The sequence below is a fragment of the Eleginops maclovinus genome, chromosome 1, assembly GCF_036324505.1.
Source record: "Eleginops maclovinus isolate JMC-PN-2008 ecotype Puerto Natales chromosome 1, JC_Emac_rtc_rv5, whole genome shotgun sequence".
In the NCBI taxonomy this organism is placed as follows: Eukaryota; Metazoa; Chordata; class Actinopteri; order Perciformes; family Eleginopidae; genus Eleginops; species Eleginops maclovinus.
This window is the reverse complement of record NC_086349.1, coordinates 17,889,762-17,908,004: the sequence shown is the minus strand read 5'-3', so window position 1 is coordinate 17,908,004 and position 18,243 is coordinate 17,889,762. Positions and strand designations below refer to the sequence as shown.

General features: G+C 43.8%; 1 protein-coding gene across 1 annotated transcript in view; it reads right to left on the bottom strand.

Moving 5' to 3' along the window:
• Positions 1-18,243, bottom strand: part of zbtb46 (zinc finger and BTB domain containing 46) — a 58,220-nt gene that overhangs the window by 20,598 nt on the left and 19,379 nt on the right. The window contains 1 exon segment of the mRNA XM_063894886.1: positions 17,334-18,243. Within this exon segment, the coding sequence (XP_063750956.1) occupies positions 17,334-18,243 (910 nt within the window).

Genomic DNA, 18,243 nt, shown 5'->3' with positions numbered 1-18,243 from the left:
TGACGCAGTAAATAGGAGGAAAGAGAGGGCCTGGAAAGGGAGGGAGGGTCAGCTGACCCAGTTTGACCCCTGATCTTCTGTTCTGATGTGTTCAAGGAGTGTGTCTGTGTGTGTTTGAGTGTGTATATCTCTCTAAATACAAAGCTTCCTCTCTAAATGAAGCCAAATTATGAAGTAAATTGCTACACAGCCGCTACTCAGGGACACAATCATATGATCTGGCTGTTATTGGACACACTCCTTGACACCTTCAGTCACTCACACACACACACACACACACACACACACACACACACACACACACACACACACACACACACACACACACACACACACACACACACACACACACACACACACACACACACACACACACACACAATTTAAAATCAACAGAGACAGTAGCCAAACACAATGAAGAGAAAAAGTCCAGCGTGGTTAAGCAACGAGTTACTGAGGCTCGTCGACCACATGAGAGCTGTCAGAGAAGAAAGTAGGGCTTGTGTGCATGTTTGAGTATGGGAGTGCAAACAAAAGAGAAAGACTCATTCACTATGTATCTTTGTGTGTGTATGTCCATGTGTGTGTGTGTGTGTGTGTGTGTGTGTGTGTGTGTGTGTGTGTGTGTGTGTGTGTGTGTGTGTGTGTGTGTGTGTGTGTGTGTGTGTGTGTGTGTGTGTGTGTGTGCGTTGTGTGTGTGTGTGTGTGTGTGTGTGTGTGTGTGTGTGTGTGTGTGTTTGCTTGCTTATGAAAGTCTTGTCCCAAGTCGGCCTGGTAATGGCTCGGCCAGCCTGGGGTTCAAAAGGACAAGGCCTTACAAGAGATGTGTTGTCACAAGACTTTGCTGTTCGCAGCATTGTCCACGCGACATTACAGCGACATGCTTCATAACAACAAAAAGCAAGTGGCTTTTTCCAAGCAGCTCCTTACACTTGGACATGCGATTAGTGCATGTTTGTCCTCGAGTGGACAAAGAGGGGAGGAAAGGTGGAACTTGCTTCCTCAGCATGCCAGAGTTTGAGAGGGTAAAAAAGTAATTTCAGCAGAGAAGGGGGAGTGAGGCACTAAAACAGCTCAAGAATTCAGAGGCAATTTAAAAAGCAGTGTGGGAGAGGGGAATGAAAAAAATGCTGGGTTAAAAAAGAGGGAGGATGGAAAGTAAAAGAGGTTGTTATTCTCTCTCTCCCTTTCTCTCTGTCCTCTCTCCCTCACTTGCGCTCTCTCTGTTGTTTTTAGGGACTAGCCGGGCCACAACCTCCAGGAGAGATAGGGAATGGTGGGTGGTGGTGGTGGTGGGGTGTGTGTGGATAGGGAGGGCAAGCATAAATCAAGCAGAGCCTGAAGGCTTTAGAGGAGGGAGGGACAGAGGGAAGAGAGTGGTAAAAGACAAGGAAGAGAGAGAGAGAGATGATGGTGCTGGTAGTGATGGTGGTACTGCTGGGGGCTCAGAGTAAAAGAGAGAGTGTGGGTGGAGGGGAGGAGAGGAGAGAAGAGGAGCAGAGCGATTGCAAGAGTGGTGGGGTGAGAGGTGGACGGTGGGGTGATGGAGTGTGGGTGGGTGGGTGAGTGAAGGGGGAGTAAGGAGAGGTGAGGGGGAGGTTACAGAGGCTGTGGGAGGGAGGGTGGTTAGTGATGGTGGGGGTGAGCGAGCCAGCTAAATTTGAAAATGCATGTTTCTCTCTACATTGCCAGCTGTCCACGTTACTCTGGCGCGTTCGAGACTCAAAAACAGCCTAAAACACACTCAGGTTATTGAACAGAAATATGCATTTAAACATAAAAGTCGTTGGGGATTTGTAACAGGAAGTGAAGCCCTAGTGCGCCTTCCGCTTTTTTCTGTTGTGATGTTTCATTATGTTGACAGTTTACACAATTTGAAATCCTCAAGAAAGATACCATGGTGTGGGCCCCGCTGATTTGGCCCGCAACTTCTGCCTGATGGATATTTTGTTTTGTAGGGCTGCTAACACAAGAAGGCTAGTTGGGCTAATCAGTCATTATGGCTCCCCCAGCTTCTCTTCTCTGTAATGGGTGGTATAATCCTCCCTGGCACTTCCTTCTAAGGATTGTAAGCAAATTCATTTCATAAAGTTATTTAAGGTAAAAGTTTTTTAAGTAAGAGAGAAAACTGAAAACTGTTGTTTAGCAAGTAGATTAGCTCAGGTGCTAACGGTCATAAACACATTCAGACAGTGTATTACATATGTAAAACATGCCTCTAAACTGTCTACAAACCATTTCTATTTTGTACAACAGTTTATTCAGAAGGGGTTTATAAACCTTTATGCTTTCTATGATCATTTATTTTGTCAATCTCACAATACATCATCTCAGCAGAGTTACGTTCACCCTCTTAGCTTTGATGACCCACAATAAAATTGCTTTTATGTTCTCTTTTAGTTGTCTGTACACAGAAACATATAAAGTGAGTTCTGCTGTATTTAAAATAGGATACACAGATAGCAGGATGTGACAGTCTGCTCTGTCTTTCTTGGCAGTGATGCACAGTTTTATTGCATTCTCCAAAAAAGGACAGCAATAAGAACAGATTTATAAAGGTCCCTATTTCTTTTAAGGTGTTTTGGTGTGGATGGAGATCTCTCTAAAAAATAACATGAAAATGTTTCTATTTTTTAAACGCTGTTTTCAAAATTAGCCGCCTTGTTGTGGACGTAGTATGAGGAAACAAGGGAATGAGTGAAGGAAGGTAGGTAGGGAGAGAGGGAGCGGGTGAGTGTGTGGGGGATGGAGGATTGCAGGGCTCAAGGTAATCTGGGGAGTTAATGCAGCTTAGAGGGACTGAGAAGAGTGGGAGGGAGGTAGAGTGAGAGAGAGAGAGAGAGAGAGAGAGAGAGAGAAGAGAGAAAGAGAGAGAGAGAGAGGAAGAGAGGGGGAGTGATGGCGGAGGGAGAGAGAGTATAAAAATAATAGGGTCAGCAGGGAAAGAGAGAAATAAATGAAGATGTATCAGTAACAAAAGCCCAAGCAACTGAAGGGGGGGAGAACGAGAGAGAAAGACAGTACAGGGAGTGTAAAAGCTGGCGAGATAGGAGAGTAAAGGGGAGAGAGTGAGCAGAGTGAGATAAAGAGTGGGCTAATGAAAGGTAGGGTGAGGCTGAGCGAGTTGGCGGGTAGAAGGGAAGTCGACAGAGAGAGAGAGAGAGAGAGAGAGAGAGAGAGCGGGGGAGAAGTCTGTATGGGGAAAGAATGCTGGGTGGGGAAGGAAGGCAGACACGCAAGGCTTTGTGTTAAAAGCAAAAGAGAGAGCGATGGAGAGATAGAGAGGGAGAGAAAGTGGTTATGTCTTCGCTTGGGGAGGAACTGGTGAGCGGGCAAGAGACCAAAAGCCCGGTCCAGCACCGTCCAGGGTCATGTTTGAGGGGTGAGGTGGGAGAGAGCAGTCGAGAGGAGGGATAATGGAAAGCAACAATACTCTGGGTGGGGATGCTGTACAGAGCCTGAGGGTAAACACACTCTGACTAACCAGCTCAGAAGTTCAGGGCCACTAACTTGCCATAATAACTTCTTAACTTCTCCCCGGTAAGGAGTTTTAGATGAGTTTAACAGCCAAACAATTTTGGTGGAGTCTATACATTTCCATCTCGTTAATCTGGAGAGGATTGAAAAACTAATAATAGAAAATGTACAACTGTAAGGACTGTGTGCGCCTTCAGATGTGTCGACTGCACATGTTGAAAATATCAATACTCAGATATTCAATGTAGGATGTACACAACAGTGTGTGCATCTGCTGTCTGTGGCTGTGTTCCTATATCGGGGACTTAAACAGCTCTGCTTTTTCAAATCTTAAAGTTTCTTTTCTAAAAAAATTGCCAGTCCAGTGTATCCTCGTAAGGAGTCTACCACACAGGCGCAGTGTTTTTATTTTCCAGCTAGGGACTGTGGTTGCATGTTATATCTGCCTCTCTCTCCCTTTATTTCCTGTGTAAATTTATGTGGTCTGCTTTAAAATAAATGCAAAAAAATATATATAAGTTACAATATAGAGTATCTATTTCCTCCTGCCCTTGTTCATGATACTTTTTCAATTATACATTTAAGCATTGTGTCATGCATGTTATGATCTTTTACAAAGCCTTTAGACATTTTCCCAATGTCACACCAAAGCAAATAATAAAATAGATCTGTGCACTGGAAGTCGGAACAATACACAATTTGTATTTATAAGACAGCACTAGTCCATTCTTTCACCCCGTTTTAAGGAAATTGAATTGGATTGCTTGACTAGTTTGCTGCCTGACAAATGCACAAAAAGACTCCACATGAAGACGTACGCTGCAATCAAACACTCCAGTCACAACAGGCAAGCAGAGAGCAGATGACCAGCACAAGGGTTTTCTCAACACACAGTCCATGTCACTGTGCTACGTCCACAGAGGGACCCTCCACAGAGAGGGGAGCCGGGGGTGTTACGTGTTCCCTGTAGAGCATTAGTGTGTGGGGTCGGGCTGCCCAGTGAACAGAGAGCACAAGAGCTATTGCCCCTCTCCTCTCTCTATGCTCATCTCTCCTATCTTATAACATTAAGACTGTGCCTCTCTGTGCTTGTATCCTTGGCAACCTGCCTCCAACAATGGAGAGAGCTCTGGCCTCAGCATGCGAGGAGGATGGTGCCATAGAGAGGGAAACCAAGGGCGAGGGAGATAGAGGGAGATGGAAAACTGGCAGAGAGGCTGTGCAGAAAGGGAGAGTTAGTTTGGGAAGGAGGTCGCGGTGATTGTCTCACACAGACGGGCAACTGAGGGAACAGAGTGATAATAAACGGAGGAAGGAAGTGAGACAAATGAGACATGGATGACAGGGCCAAACCAGTGCAAGCAAAATGCTTAGTGTTAGGGGATAAGCTGAGATCTGTCTCACGCTTGAGCTGATAAAACTTGGATGGATCTCAAGATCAAGTCAGGTCAGATCTGGACCTTGGATCACCCACTTTTTCAGCTGTCCTTGTTTGAAAAAAATGAGACATACACACACTTTTGAATGGCATTTTCTTAATGCTATGCAATGAAACATGTTATAATACAATTACATACTTAAATTATTAATATATTGAATATACATTATATTGATTTGTACTTACAAACAGTGGCCTGTAGAAATGTTAATTGACCTTCCTCAGCAGCAGGTGAGGGGGAAAACTTAATTTCAGATCCTGGAAATCACTCTTAGTATTTGAAATGTTTCATGAATGCAGGACTTGCTAAAATCATTTTTTAATTTTTTTATTTTGGAGTGATTTGTCTCTAGAAACTAAAACTTTCAAGGGGGTTTACACTTTTTTGTAGGTTGGAATCATGTGAGATTAGGAAGAACCAATTCCCACAGCATGTTCCCCAATAAACGATGCCTGAGTATAACAAGTAAGAAGAGTAGAAATGACACTGTGTGGACGAAGGGAAAAACCAGAGCGAGGGACGTATGCACATAGAGGACTGTGTTCATCTTCTCTTCCCCCACCGCAGCCGAGCTGAGCCATTGAGATTAATTGCTTATGATCAAATCAGCAGAAGCAGTGCAAATTAAAGAGCGGGCCTCGTCCCCCCCACCCACCCTCCCTCACCTCCACAGCACAAGCCCCCTCTCTCCTCCACCGAGCCATACCCAGTGGACACTGCGTGTGACGAGCCCCGGCGCTTATTCAAGGCTACAAACGTGTCATTTCCTCTTTCCTCGGAGAGGAATATAAAGCTCGGAAAGGGTTTGAAATGGAGCAAGGGGTCAGTCAAATAGGCAGGCGTGTGCACACACATACAGTCCACACAGCTTCAAATGGATACACAGGCACAGAAAGTCAGTGCCCTAAGCAAAACTACTGATATCTCAACCCGCTTCTCAAAACTGCTCCTCTCCCTGCTTCTCTGTCCCTCTCTGGCTCTCTCATTAAGAAGCCATTAGAGAGAAGGGCAGCACAGGACCACATGACCCCTTCCTAACCCCTGTAACACACCCCTGAAAGGGAGGGAGGAAGGGAATGAGGGAGGGATGGAAGGAGCGAAAGGGGTAAAGGATATAAAACAGAGTCAGATAGCAAAAGGGGAGGTAGAGAAAACAGGGGATGATAAGAGGGTGAAAGGGAGAGATGGCGTAAAGGGGAAGAATATTATGTAAAAGTTCAAACAGTGAATAAAAGCAGTCATAGATCAAACAAAATAACCCCCACAGGAACAGCTATTTTGATAGATTTGAAGCAAAAACAATGGATTAATTTGAGTGTTTTATTGCAGTTCATCTATATTATATAATATGTATAGTAGTGATGGCAGACAAATAAGGAAACAATAACATACGTTATTCCACTGCCAGGTCTTTGCTTCACTTGCTCTAATGAAACATTTTACGACTCACTACGAGATGATTAGACATGCTGTCTGCAACATGCTCAGTGGAAGGGTAGAGAGGCCGAATACATTGTAGATAGAGGAGGTATGTATGAGTCAGAGTGGAGGAGAGAGGTAGAGAGGCGTGTGATAAGTATGCAGTGACTTTAGGAGAAGGGGATAATTTGGGAGTGGAGGGGAAGACGGCTAGGCTGCTTCCTTAGTCGGACACAGGAATGCAGAGCGGGCGGATCCCAGTGTGTGTGTGTGCTTCTATGTGTGTGTTTATGCCAGACAGGAATCCCTAACCCCCACAGAATACGGCTCCACTTATCAAGCCTGAACAGTGGGGGTATGGAGGTGGAGAGGGGAGAGAGGGGTGTAAGTGTCTAGTGCTATCAAATCCACCTCTGACCTCCATCACTCCTTTTCTCCTCTCCTGTACAACACAAATACACACATCTATGCACAGAGACACACACTAAGCCTTGAAGCTGGATGACACTGAGGCCAGACTAAGTATGGGAAGGCCAAACAGTCCCAACCACAAAAAGAAAGAAAAAGCTGCCAGGGTCACAGACAATTACACAACACAAACACACACACACACACACACACACACACACACACACACACACACACACACACACACACACACACACACACACACACACACACACACACACACACACACACACACACACACACACACACACACACACACACACACACACTGTCTCTATCTATCTCACACTTTAACTTTTCTCTTCATCTGTCACCTTCAGGCAGTGAAGTATTCTCTTGTTCACCATCAATTCACACCCTGAAAGTTGTTTAGTTTCTTTCACTCAGGTCACATGTGGTTTCAACAGGGGAATTAGTGGTGATAAATACAACAACAAAAAACTAAACTGGTTTTTTGGGAGGTTCTACCTGAAATAAACACAATTTTAGATTATAAGAGACTGACTTACGAGGAAGAGGGCTGAGGAGAGAGATAAGGAGAGTAGAAAGGAGATCAAATGGATTGCATGGAGTTTGCATGCTGCTGCTGGTGTATGAGGGTAGCAAAGAGGAAATAGGTGCAAAGAGAGAGGTGGGAACAATAAGGAGTACGGGATGGCAGGTTGATATGGGGCAAAGGGGTTGGGTGAGAGATGTGGGCGCAAAGAGAACAAAGGAGAGTTTGGCCTCTTTCTGTAAAAGTAACATCACGTATAATGACAATAAGCAGAGGATATTGAAAGCCAAAGTCCTGATGTCAGGTCAATAAACTCAAATGCAGCCTCTTATTGAGATATTGTTTTTATCTGCCTCTCTAAAAAGCTGAAATATGTTCCTTATGTTAAGCTAAATGTGTATTTACTTCAGCTACTGCTAAGAAATACAGCCTCCCATGAGGTCTTTACCAGCATCACATTCTATATTTTAAATATCATTATAACTTTTTTACTTTTATTTCATTGTCCTCATATTGGCCTCTCTTTGTACTTTTGGGATCCGATAACACTTAGCATTAATCAGCACTGAGAGATGATCCCAGTCTATGTTGATGAGGCACACTAGTACAAGCAACTAGCAAAAAATGGAAGTCTTGTCGCATGTAACCTGGCGAGTGCCAATATTTACTCTAACTGTAGCTGTTTTTGCCTCTACTTACTCCTGAGAAAAATATCTGGCTTGTTACCTGCTAAATTCTTCACTGTGTTCAGCAGCTAGTCGCTAAATTTGCCTTCAGTTTAGTTCATTTCAACAGAGCTGAGGGACATTTCTGATTGTCACTATAAACCACATGGCTTGTATGAAATTATGTTTCTTTTTAAAATGTTGTGTAAGAACGTTTTGCTATTATTATAAGTGCTTCTGAACGAATGGCATTGACAAGTCTTTTCTCATAGTCTGCCACTTGACTGGCCTTGTCTTTAAAGCAGATGACCTTCAATGGAAAACCTTGTTTGATAAAGTGAGGTGAAACAAAAAAGAATATCAATAATACACAACAATATGACATTTTTTTCAAAATGTACAATTATTTATACAACCTATTTGAGTTGTAGGACATATAACTAAATAATGTTGTAAGGCTGGAGCTTTCCATATGAATTATTACAAAATGTCGATTTAATAGTAGGTTTCTACTTTTCAAACACAACCAGGAAGCTCAATTTTTACAAACAAACACAAGCTTACAGATCCAACTGATGAGAAGGAAGCATCACCCACAGCCCTTCCTTCATTTGAAGCCCCGATACTCATTGTGAAACTACACACACGCACAGTAACATTGTACATAAGCAGCGGCTGTAGTTCCAGTGAACAAGTTGAGTAAAAACAGAAGTGACAGTGTGAATTGATGGGATGGGAAGTATGGTCCAAACAGACAGAGGGAAGGATGGATAGAGGAGAGAAGGAGGGGACAAATAGTTCTGAAGGACAGATAGTTTCTTCATCGCATCTATAACTATCAAACGCACACACAAATACACACGCACTTGTATGTACATAGCCCAAGCCATAATTGTCCCCTGTGGTGATTTTGGCCTCTCCCTCCGAGTCTCTCATTGCTGTTGGCCAACTCTTGTGTGTCTTTAACACTTTCTTTTTTTCCTCTTTTCAAAAGGAGAGGGGGGGGGGGGGGTTGTCACAAGAGAAAGAATAAGGGATGAAGGAGAAAGAGAGGTCTAAAGGAAGGAGGTGTGGAGGGGTGTGACGGCGGAAAAAGGGGAACGAGGGGAAGGAGGGGAAAGGAGAGAATGAATGTGTAAGAGGAAGGGAGACTTTGCCCTCCAGCAGGAACACTCCCACGATTGTGTGTACATCTGTGTGTGTGTGTGTGTGTGTGTGTGTGTGTGTGTGTGTGTGTGTGTGTGTGTGTGTGTGTGTGTGTGTGTGTGTGTGTGTGTGTGTGTGTGTGTGTGTGTGTGTGTGTGCAGGTTTGTGTGCGAGCTGCGCCTCGGCCAAACCGACACACCCACAGGCTGTAGACCTCTATATCCTGTTCGGGTTGTCCGTTTGTCCAAACATCATGCGCAGGCACCCCCCTCCCTCTCTCCCCTCCTTCTCTACTTGGCTCCCCCTTTCTAACTGGTCTGACGGGGGGAGAGGCCGCAGAGGGAGTGGGTATGGTAAATAGAACAAAGCCACCTTTCTAAAATAAACATACCGGGAAAGAGGAACTTCAGGTTGACTGAGAAAGAGAAAAAAGTCAGCACAGATCCAGCCATGGGCTTACAGTAAAGCACTTTATTAAGGTTAAACTGTCCAAAAAGTTCCTGCTTCTGCTTCCTCCTGTCAGTCAGTCTGCCACTGTATATCATATGTCTCTGTCTCTGTCTCTGTCTCTCTCTCTCTCTCTCGCTCTCTCTCTCTCTCTCTCTCTCTCTCTCTCTCTCTCTCAAACACACACACACACACACAAACACACACACACACACAACTAGTCTCAATATCCCGGCTGTTTGCGCTCAACTAACTCTTGGTGAATGTTGGGTACAGTGTGACACATAAGCCACAGTGAGCACTGCTGCCAGGCTCACGGCTACAGGGCCCATTACTGCTTATCAGATCACTGAGGAGAGAGGCATCCTTGCTCACATCACATCTCCATCTTATATCTCCAAAAGAGTAGCCTTGTCACGGATCTCATCGAAGAGAAGCAGGCCTGGCTCATAAGGCTCAGTTTTTTCAGATTTAGAAAAATCTGATTGATTATAAACTATTTGCACAAGGGTTTTGGCTCAAAATCACCCAAAAGTAGTGTGTGCCTGCTGCAGGAGGCAACTTTTTACCATGATTACATTGATGGGAACAAATCGCTAAGACCAGAGGTTTAAGACTGTGAGAGGGGGGGTCGATGATCAAGTGAAGGTGATTGCCCAATTGCTCTAATTATAGCGTCAATACTCATAACACTTCTCTTCTCTGTCAAATTTACACAAACCAATATGACACACAAATTTCGTAAAGTGTATGAAGTGTGTGTGCTTTGTACAAAGTTAACCACAACCATTAGTATACCTGTTTATAGGCATTAGGGTTGGGATGGAATTGGAAGTGTGTGTTTTGATGTGTGGGGTTTAAGCTATGGGGTACTGCTGTGAATGTTCAACCACAGAAACCCACCCTCCCTTGCGCTTTGCCAACAGGACATCCTGTCAGGATGCATTCTGGGTAGTTAGGCCCATTCAATCGATGCCAATAGATGTGTATGTGTAAAGACAGAGTTTATCCATCTAAATGTAATATTTATAGGGATAAGTATTGTAATTTCTGATGTTTTGAATGCATGTGTTCATAGGTATAGGGGTGAGTGAGTACAGTGTCGGTGTGTGTGCCTTGGTTGACTTAAACACATGGGCCCAACCTATTTGCACTCTGAGTGGGATGGCTAATCTTTAACCCCCCTGCACACACGCATACACCAATGCATGTATTTACCAACACACACACCACCTCTTCTCCACCCAGCAATCCTTCTCTGGCCTGTTTCAGGGGCAGGAGGTGGAGAGGTGGGGGGTGTTGGCGTTTTGGAAAAAAGCCACAACCAGGAGTGGGGAGGGGGCAGCTTCCTGTCCAAAATGGCTCTCTTAAAGCCAACCGAATTATAAATAGAGCAGGTGTCAGCATTGAGAACTGAGTGAGAGAGAGTGCTGCGAGAGAAAAAGACAGACAGCAAAAGTGTGAAAAATTGTGTGAATGTGTGTGTGTGTGTGTGTGTGTGTGTGTGTGTGTGTGTGTGTGTGTGTGTGTGTGTGTGTGTGTGTGTGTGTGTGTGTGTGTGTGTGTGTGTGTGTGTGTGTGGTGTGATAGCGTGCTGGAGTAGGAGAAGGGGCTTTTTAGCTGGTGGACTGCCCATAATGTCCAGCAGGATGTGAGGTCATATGACAAAGATGGCTGGTGGGCGGTGAGAAATGATTGGTTACCACGGTGATAATGGAACTTTTGATTTTTATTTAGTGGGGATGAGGCTGACAGCAGGGAGGAAGACAGGAAAGGAAGTGGAAATTACCAAATGTAGTCTAACGTTCAACCATTCAACACCAACCACTCTGTCTAATATGCAAAGCACAGATGAGAGGGAAATGAGTGTATCTATGTGTTTTAACAGAGCACAAAAAAGGGAAGGAGAGGACGGTGGGAGTGGGGGAAACTGAGGGAGGTGGGGTGAGCAGGCCACAAAAGTCAATAGGGTGGGAGGAAAGGGCTAAAATCATCTGTATAGGCAGAGGACAAAGAAGCAGAGCAAACAGGGGATGGGGGAGCGCGGGAGACCGGGAGTACAAAGACAGTAAGAGACAGAACTGATAATAGACTGACTGTGGAAAAAGTGAAAATGACGAACTAGAAAAAAAATAGAAAGAGATAGGCAGAAAGGAGAAAATACAGGGGGGAGAGGCCTCAAGACGGTGTGGTTATCTGAACCACAGTGTGCCAAGCACCAAGCCATGAAGAAAGGGGTTAAAAATTAAGTCCACACAGCCTAAAATATTAAATCTATTTTGGTTTTTAATGAAGGAGGAGTGAATTAGGTAGGAAATATGAGAGTAGATTATTAAGCCGAGAGCAAGAAGAAGGTAGACGAAAAGGGTGTGTGTGGGGTGAGGGTGTTGAAATCTGTTCACGGTGTTTTAAATATTAAACCTATTTCAAGTTTAATGAAGTGCAAATACTATGGGGAGAGTCTTAACTGGAATACAGAGAGGAAGGGGGTGAAAGGGGGATCCGATTCATTATTTCAAGTGTTCACCTTTAGACTGCAGAGACTTGGGGAGGCAGGAGCAGGGAAGGAGAGAAAAAAAAGGAGAGAAAGTTTATGCGGAAGTGCAAACTAGAGGGCAGTTCTGAGAGCTCCTGTCTGCGGGGCCCCAGGTGAGTCCAGGCTCCGGAGCTCCAGAGGATGAAGGTCTAAACTCAAACAAGCCGAAACATGTAGCACAAACTGCAGCGCTCCCGAACTAGCAGAAATACAGCGGAAAAAGGTTACACGGGAAAATGATTTCACTTTTTTTCTCTCTGTGGGTAGGTGTATGTGTGTCATTGTGCGTAAGCGTGTGTGTATTAGTGGTTGAGGAGGGGAACTCTGGGGCCGTGGAGAGGAGAGGAAGAGAGTCAGATAAAGATGTTAGATATCAAAAAAGATTCTCGATGTAATCAATGTGCAACAGCTAGAGGGAAATGGAAACAACAACCCACGTGTGATTGAACTGTTCATGTCTACATAATCAGATGCTCTAAGCTGTGTGTGTGTGTGTGTGTGTGTGTGTGTGTGTGTGTGTGTGTGTGTGTGTGTGTGTGTGTGCGTGTGTGTGTGTGTGTGTGTGTGTGTGTGTGTGTGTGTGTGTGTGTGTTTGTGTGTGTGTGTGCATCATAACGGCCATGTACTGGATTGCCAAAATCCCCCAAGCTGCCACTAAAGGTCACCATGTGTGTGTGTGAGTGTTTTTTTAATACCAGCAAAAGCAAAACAAAAGTATTTCCAGGGCTGTTATTATGTAGGATAAAGATCAAGTTGGTGTCTGCCCCAAGTATAAAAGAAGGAGGAAAGAAATCAATGGTTAACTGTTGTTTTACCAACTCAAGCTTCTTCTCAATCTAAGAGTGAAGTTTGGATGGATTGATCATGTTCTATGTTATATCTATATGTCTTCCAAACACCTACTTTACTTAAAATACTGGAAATATCAAATGGCAGAAAGGAAATATTCACAGAGTACAACATTGGTAATCACATGTGACTTTGTGATCATTTGCTTCAGGAGTTCTGATATCTGAAAGAAACTGATTATGTTTTAATCCTGAAATAAAGTGGTAGGATATAGAATATTTTATCAAGGATGCAACTACAAATATGTCTACTATATATTTTTTAAAAACTATAAACGTATAGAGTGTAGTATAGGTGTAGTTTGTGCTATTGATTCTGAATGTGTAGCAGATAGCGTGTTCCATTTGGGAGGATTTTTTACAATTTACTGTTTTGTTAATAACCAGTCAACACCACTAAAGCAAAGAATATTCAATTTACAATAAAAAAACAGAAAAAAGCATACTATCCTCAAATATATGAATCTGAAACTGTTGTTTGACATTTTTGCTTGATAAGTGATTGATTGATTATCAAAATAATGTTATTTTATGTTTATAAGCTAATTGATTATTTCATTGGTTTCAGCACTACATGGATTACTAGAGAAGAGGCACACATGAGGCATAAAATACATATACACTAAATCATTTTTGTGAAAGCTTCATGCTTGATTTTTAAAAACAGTCAGTCTTTGATTTGCAGATGCTTTTTAATCCAGGTCTGAAAGAAGCAGCGGGGGGGCAACTAAAAATAATTCCAGGTAATTATAGGTTTACCACATAAGTAGGCATGCGAAGTAGAGACTATTTAAAACTCCCCTCATCAAAAATGGTCACCTTTAATATATTATTGCGCAGGAAAATATGCACACATGATCAGATCACTGAAATGCAAGTGATGCTGATTTTCCTATTTTTCAAATTCGCATGTAAGATTTCAAATATTTGTCGCAGCAGACAAGGTGAGCATAAGAAAGGGGGGGTCAACAATAGCGCACGAGAGAGAGAAAAGGGAAGTCGAGTGCTTAGTGGCCTCAATAATGACATCAAGTGAACACAGCAGATGTTTGCAAGGGAAGGGGATCTAAAGAAAACAAATCCTAATTCCTGCAGCTGTTTATGTCAACACTGGCACACGGCATTTTCATACATACACTTTGAAGCGGCTCCGCAAAAATACACTGAGCCTTTACACAGCTATATTATCCCTATAATAAAGAATAATCCAGAGAAATCCTCAGTCAAGCAGGCTTCATGTCGTATGTAGTATAAGCGTTGTATAAAGCATGTAGCTACACCGATCACAGACGAAAGAGAGAGAGTGTGTGTGTCGAGGCACTTCTCATCAATAAATAACGAAGCAATTAAGCTAATTCCAGACTAAAGGTGCCCTTTCTCCTTTATACCTACCATATCACTGGACTTCATGGAACAAACACACACACATCCAAATTTTCTTTCTGAACAATCTTATTAGAATGAATAACCCTAAACTGTTGACATACAGCTAAAAGAAAAATGAGTCATACTGTTAAAAAGGATCAGTTCATTAATCAATAACAGAGCTTTCTAACAACAGACATCTTGAAATGTAACAGCAGGAAATGCATAGCTGTATTTAATGATTTTAATAATGGCTGCGTTCATGTATACACATCCAGGGTCCTAATATTGTGCCTACTGTATTGCTTTCAATGTTTACTGGGACAATTAATTGAACGGCATCTTTGCTTTTTCCTGCCGTGACAGGTTGAAATAGACTATTACTTGTTCGACAGGAAATGTAATGACAATTTCAAAATTCAATAAAAGTAATTTATCAAGATTGATGTGGTCTACATGGCGTAAACATTTTATATATTGTTTTATATCATTAATAATAATAACAATAATACAACAATAGTTGGAGGTGCCTTTCACTGGGCCCAAGGACGCCTTATGATTCATAAAATACTCTAAAAGGTTAAAATCATCATCGATAGTAGCTGTACACTTATATTGTATGCTTCATCAAAAGTATGTGACGCACGCCTGCCATTGGGAGGGATAATCCACCAATCACAGTCATAATTTTGTTCAACAACTTAATATTATTTTCTATGTAAGCAAGTGGTTTTCTTATTGGATAGAAAGTTGTTTCCATGTCTTAAGCAAACTAAAGTATGAGATAAATCTTTACCGTCTACCTTGGCCCTGCTTTAATGCTGTGATTGTTGTAATTAGAAAACTTTAAATAGAAACGTACATCACTTTCTAATTCCTTGGCCTTCCCATATGCCTGTACATCTGTTTCGGATCTTCTAATGCAGGTGACAAAATCCGGACTTAAAGAGACTTAGGACTTAAGTAGACAAACTCTTGTAAATCCACAGGGATCCTGTGTATTTTTCACCCTGACTGAAATAAACCACAAACGTCCTCACTTGGAAGGATTTTTATTGTAAGAGTATATATGCATCCCTTTGACAGGAGTAGACGAGCACTCCTACAACCAAAACATCACACCCCCCCCCCCGATCCAACAATGGCCTCACTAAACCTGTTCAGCAAGCCCCCAGACCTTCGCTAAACACACAGAAACCACCTCCTGCAAACTGACTCAACACACAATAGTGAAACATATCCTGACTGTCATACACTGCCATTCTTAAACTTCAGGTAAGCCCAGTGGTAACATGATATTTTACTGCAAAATGGCAGACCCAAATAGTTAATAACCTCAAAGTACAAAGACTCTTGTTTCCCCCCCTGCTCATATTTATTGTGAGTCTACACCAGTAGCAACACTAGACTTCCTCTAACCTTTAGGTGATGAAACAATTTTCTGGTAATGGCTGCTTCACCACAGTCAAAATAAAGCTCTTTCCTTTACCACACAAAGAAACTGTCCAAAATCCTTGATAGTGGCATTTACTTTGTGGGTGTTTGTGGTGATGCATGTGTGTGTGAGTCTGAAGATGAGGAAAATATGTACTTGGGCCCTGTAATAATGTGTGACTGAAGGTCACAAAATCTGGGACTTAGGACACTTAGAGCTAAGCAGACAAACCCTAATAGCCCGTACGGATGTTAAGTCTTTTCCCCGCATGTCTTTTTTTGGCTCTGTTTTTCTTGTTCCTCTCCTCAACCCTCTTATCCACCACTCCCTCCTCTTGCCCTTTCCAGAAGGTCCTTCCCTAAACCCGAGGGAGAGGGGGAGGAGCCTGGGATGGCGAGGAGGAGCTGGTAATCCGTGCAGTGACCCAGGTCAATTCAATTATCCTGTTTTCTTTCGCTGCGCGACTCGTGTGCCCATTTCACAGCCAACTCCCTTAATGCGCCCAGGATTAGCTTCTCTTACTTTTAATGATCTACCTATCGACGCCTTGGGCCCCACACACACATGTGCACACACACACACACACACACACACACACACACACACACACACACACACACACACACACACACACACACTCATAGACATGCGCGGGCACAAACACACACATAGTTAAGTGTTCTCCAGCATCAGTTGTTGGTGTAAAGGAGTTCACTAAACAATTCTTCAAGGCTGAGGAGCAAGAGACACTTTCTCAAAATAAATGTGTGCTTCTGTGTGTTTGTGAATGCATTTTCCTGTTTATGTGGGAGTGTGTGTTACATAAACTGCAGAAAGAGGAGGATTGTATTATCCGTCTGCATTAACGAAGGCTTCACCTCACACCTCCAAGATTTAAGATAAGCATCTTAAGGCTGACACGTTAGGTGTAGGACCTGGCTAATCTCAACCCAGAGGAGGAAAAAAGGTCGTTTTATACCAATAAACTGTAAGGATGGCTAACAAGCATTCAAATATCTACCCAGGATTCAAAGCCTATAAAGTATCGTGCACACTGATGAACTTTATTTTAACAAAAGAAACAGAGAACTTTGATTGCACCTGCTACCCCTCTGGCTAGAAAGTGTCTGTTAAATAGAAGAACAAATAAGATTTCAATATAGTAACGTTTTGAGACAACACTCTCACTATCTAACCCAATCTTATTAACTCACCAGTCTTTCACTAATTATTTAATAAGATAACTAAGTAGGGGCTAACAACAAAACTGAATCAACTCTCTTGAACTCTTAAACCTCAAAGTCATCAACTGAGAGCCGCAAAGTGTTTTCCAAGATATAAGTGCAGGTCTGCTTTCTTTTGGCCGGCATCCATCCTCCCAAATTTAAGAGCCAGTAACAGTCAATTCCACCTGCTTTTGTGACAGTAAACTAATAACCTAACCAACAATTCCATTATAAAAATAGTATTTGGATCTGTAAAAGCATGGTTTGCTCTCACATATTATGTGAGTGCGTTTTGTCTATATTAGTAACACTTTTTCAAAGAAGAGAGACAGTAAACAGTGTAGGGAGCAGGTTTGTCAACCTTACCTGGGATTTCCTGTCCGTTGTAGTTCCATCCGGCCACAGCCAGCATGGAGGGCAATGGAGATCCAGGCCTACTGTCCCGGTCTCTCTCCCTGTCCCGCTCTCTGTCCCAGTTCCTCTCAGCCTGCTGGGTAATGTGCCTGACAGTGTCCTTGTTCTTCCTGTTCTTCCTCCGCCCTGACCCTGAGAGGGGTTGCCAGGACCCCTCTCTGACTCCTCCAGCAGCCCCTCCAGCACCTGCCTCCCCTTGGCTCTGAGCAGCCCCTCTAGGAGTGTCCCGGGGATGTGAGGAGGAGGCGGGGGACACCTGTTCCTCTTTGACGGTGACAGGCCTGTAGTCGTGTGGCCAGGCGGGCTGGGAGTCATGGCAGGCTTCCTCCTGGCTCTCATGGCTCTTAGGGGGTTCTTGGTCCTCCTTGCCATACGTGCTGCCTCCCTCGTGGCAGCTGGCGATGGCTGAGTCCCCAGAAGAGTTGGCCGGACTGGTGCGGCGCACAAGCCAAGGGGAGGTGCTGCGACCAGACATGATGGAGGCCAGGGCTTCAGAAGCCATGCCCACGATTCCTCCACCTCCTCCTCCTCCTCCTCCTCCTAAACCTGATCCCGCACCACCCCCTGCTCCTGCTAAACTTCCTCCTCCTCCTCCTCCTCCTCCTCCTCCTCCTCCTCCTCCTCCACCTCCTCCACCTACGACGGCGGCAGCAACGGCTCCCATCTCGAAATCGGCCAGTTCGTCGGCCATCTCAGAGCGGATGCTGATGTCCAGCGCAGCCTTGATGAAGCTGTGGCAGGCCTGGACAATGTCCGTCATCTGCAGGTAGCTGGCGGCTGACATAACCTCGATCACGTTCTTACTGGTGAGGGCGAGGTGCGCAGAGTACATGAAGTCCAGTATGGCTTTGAAGCCTGTCGC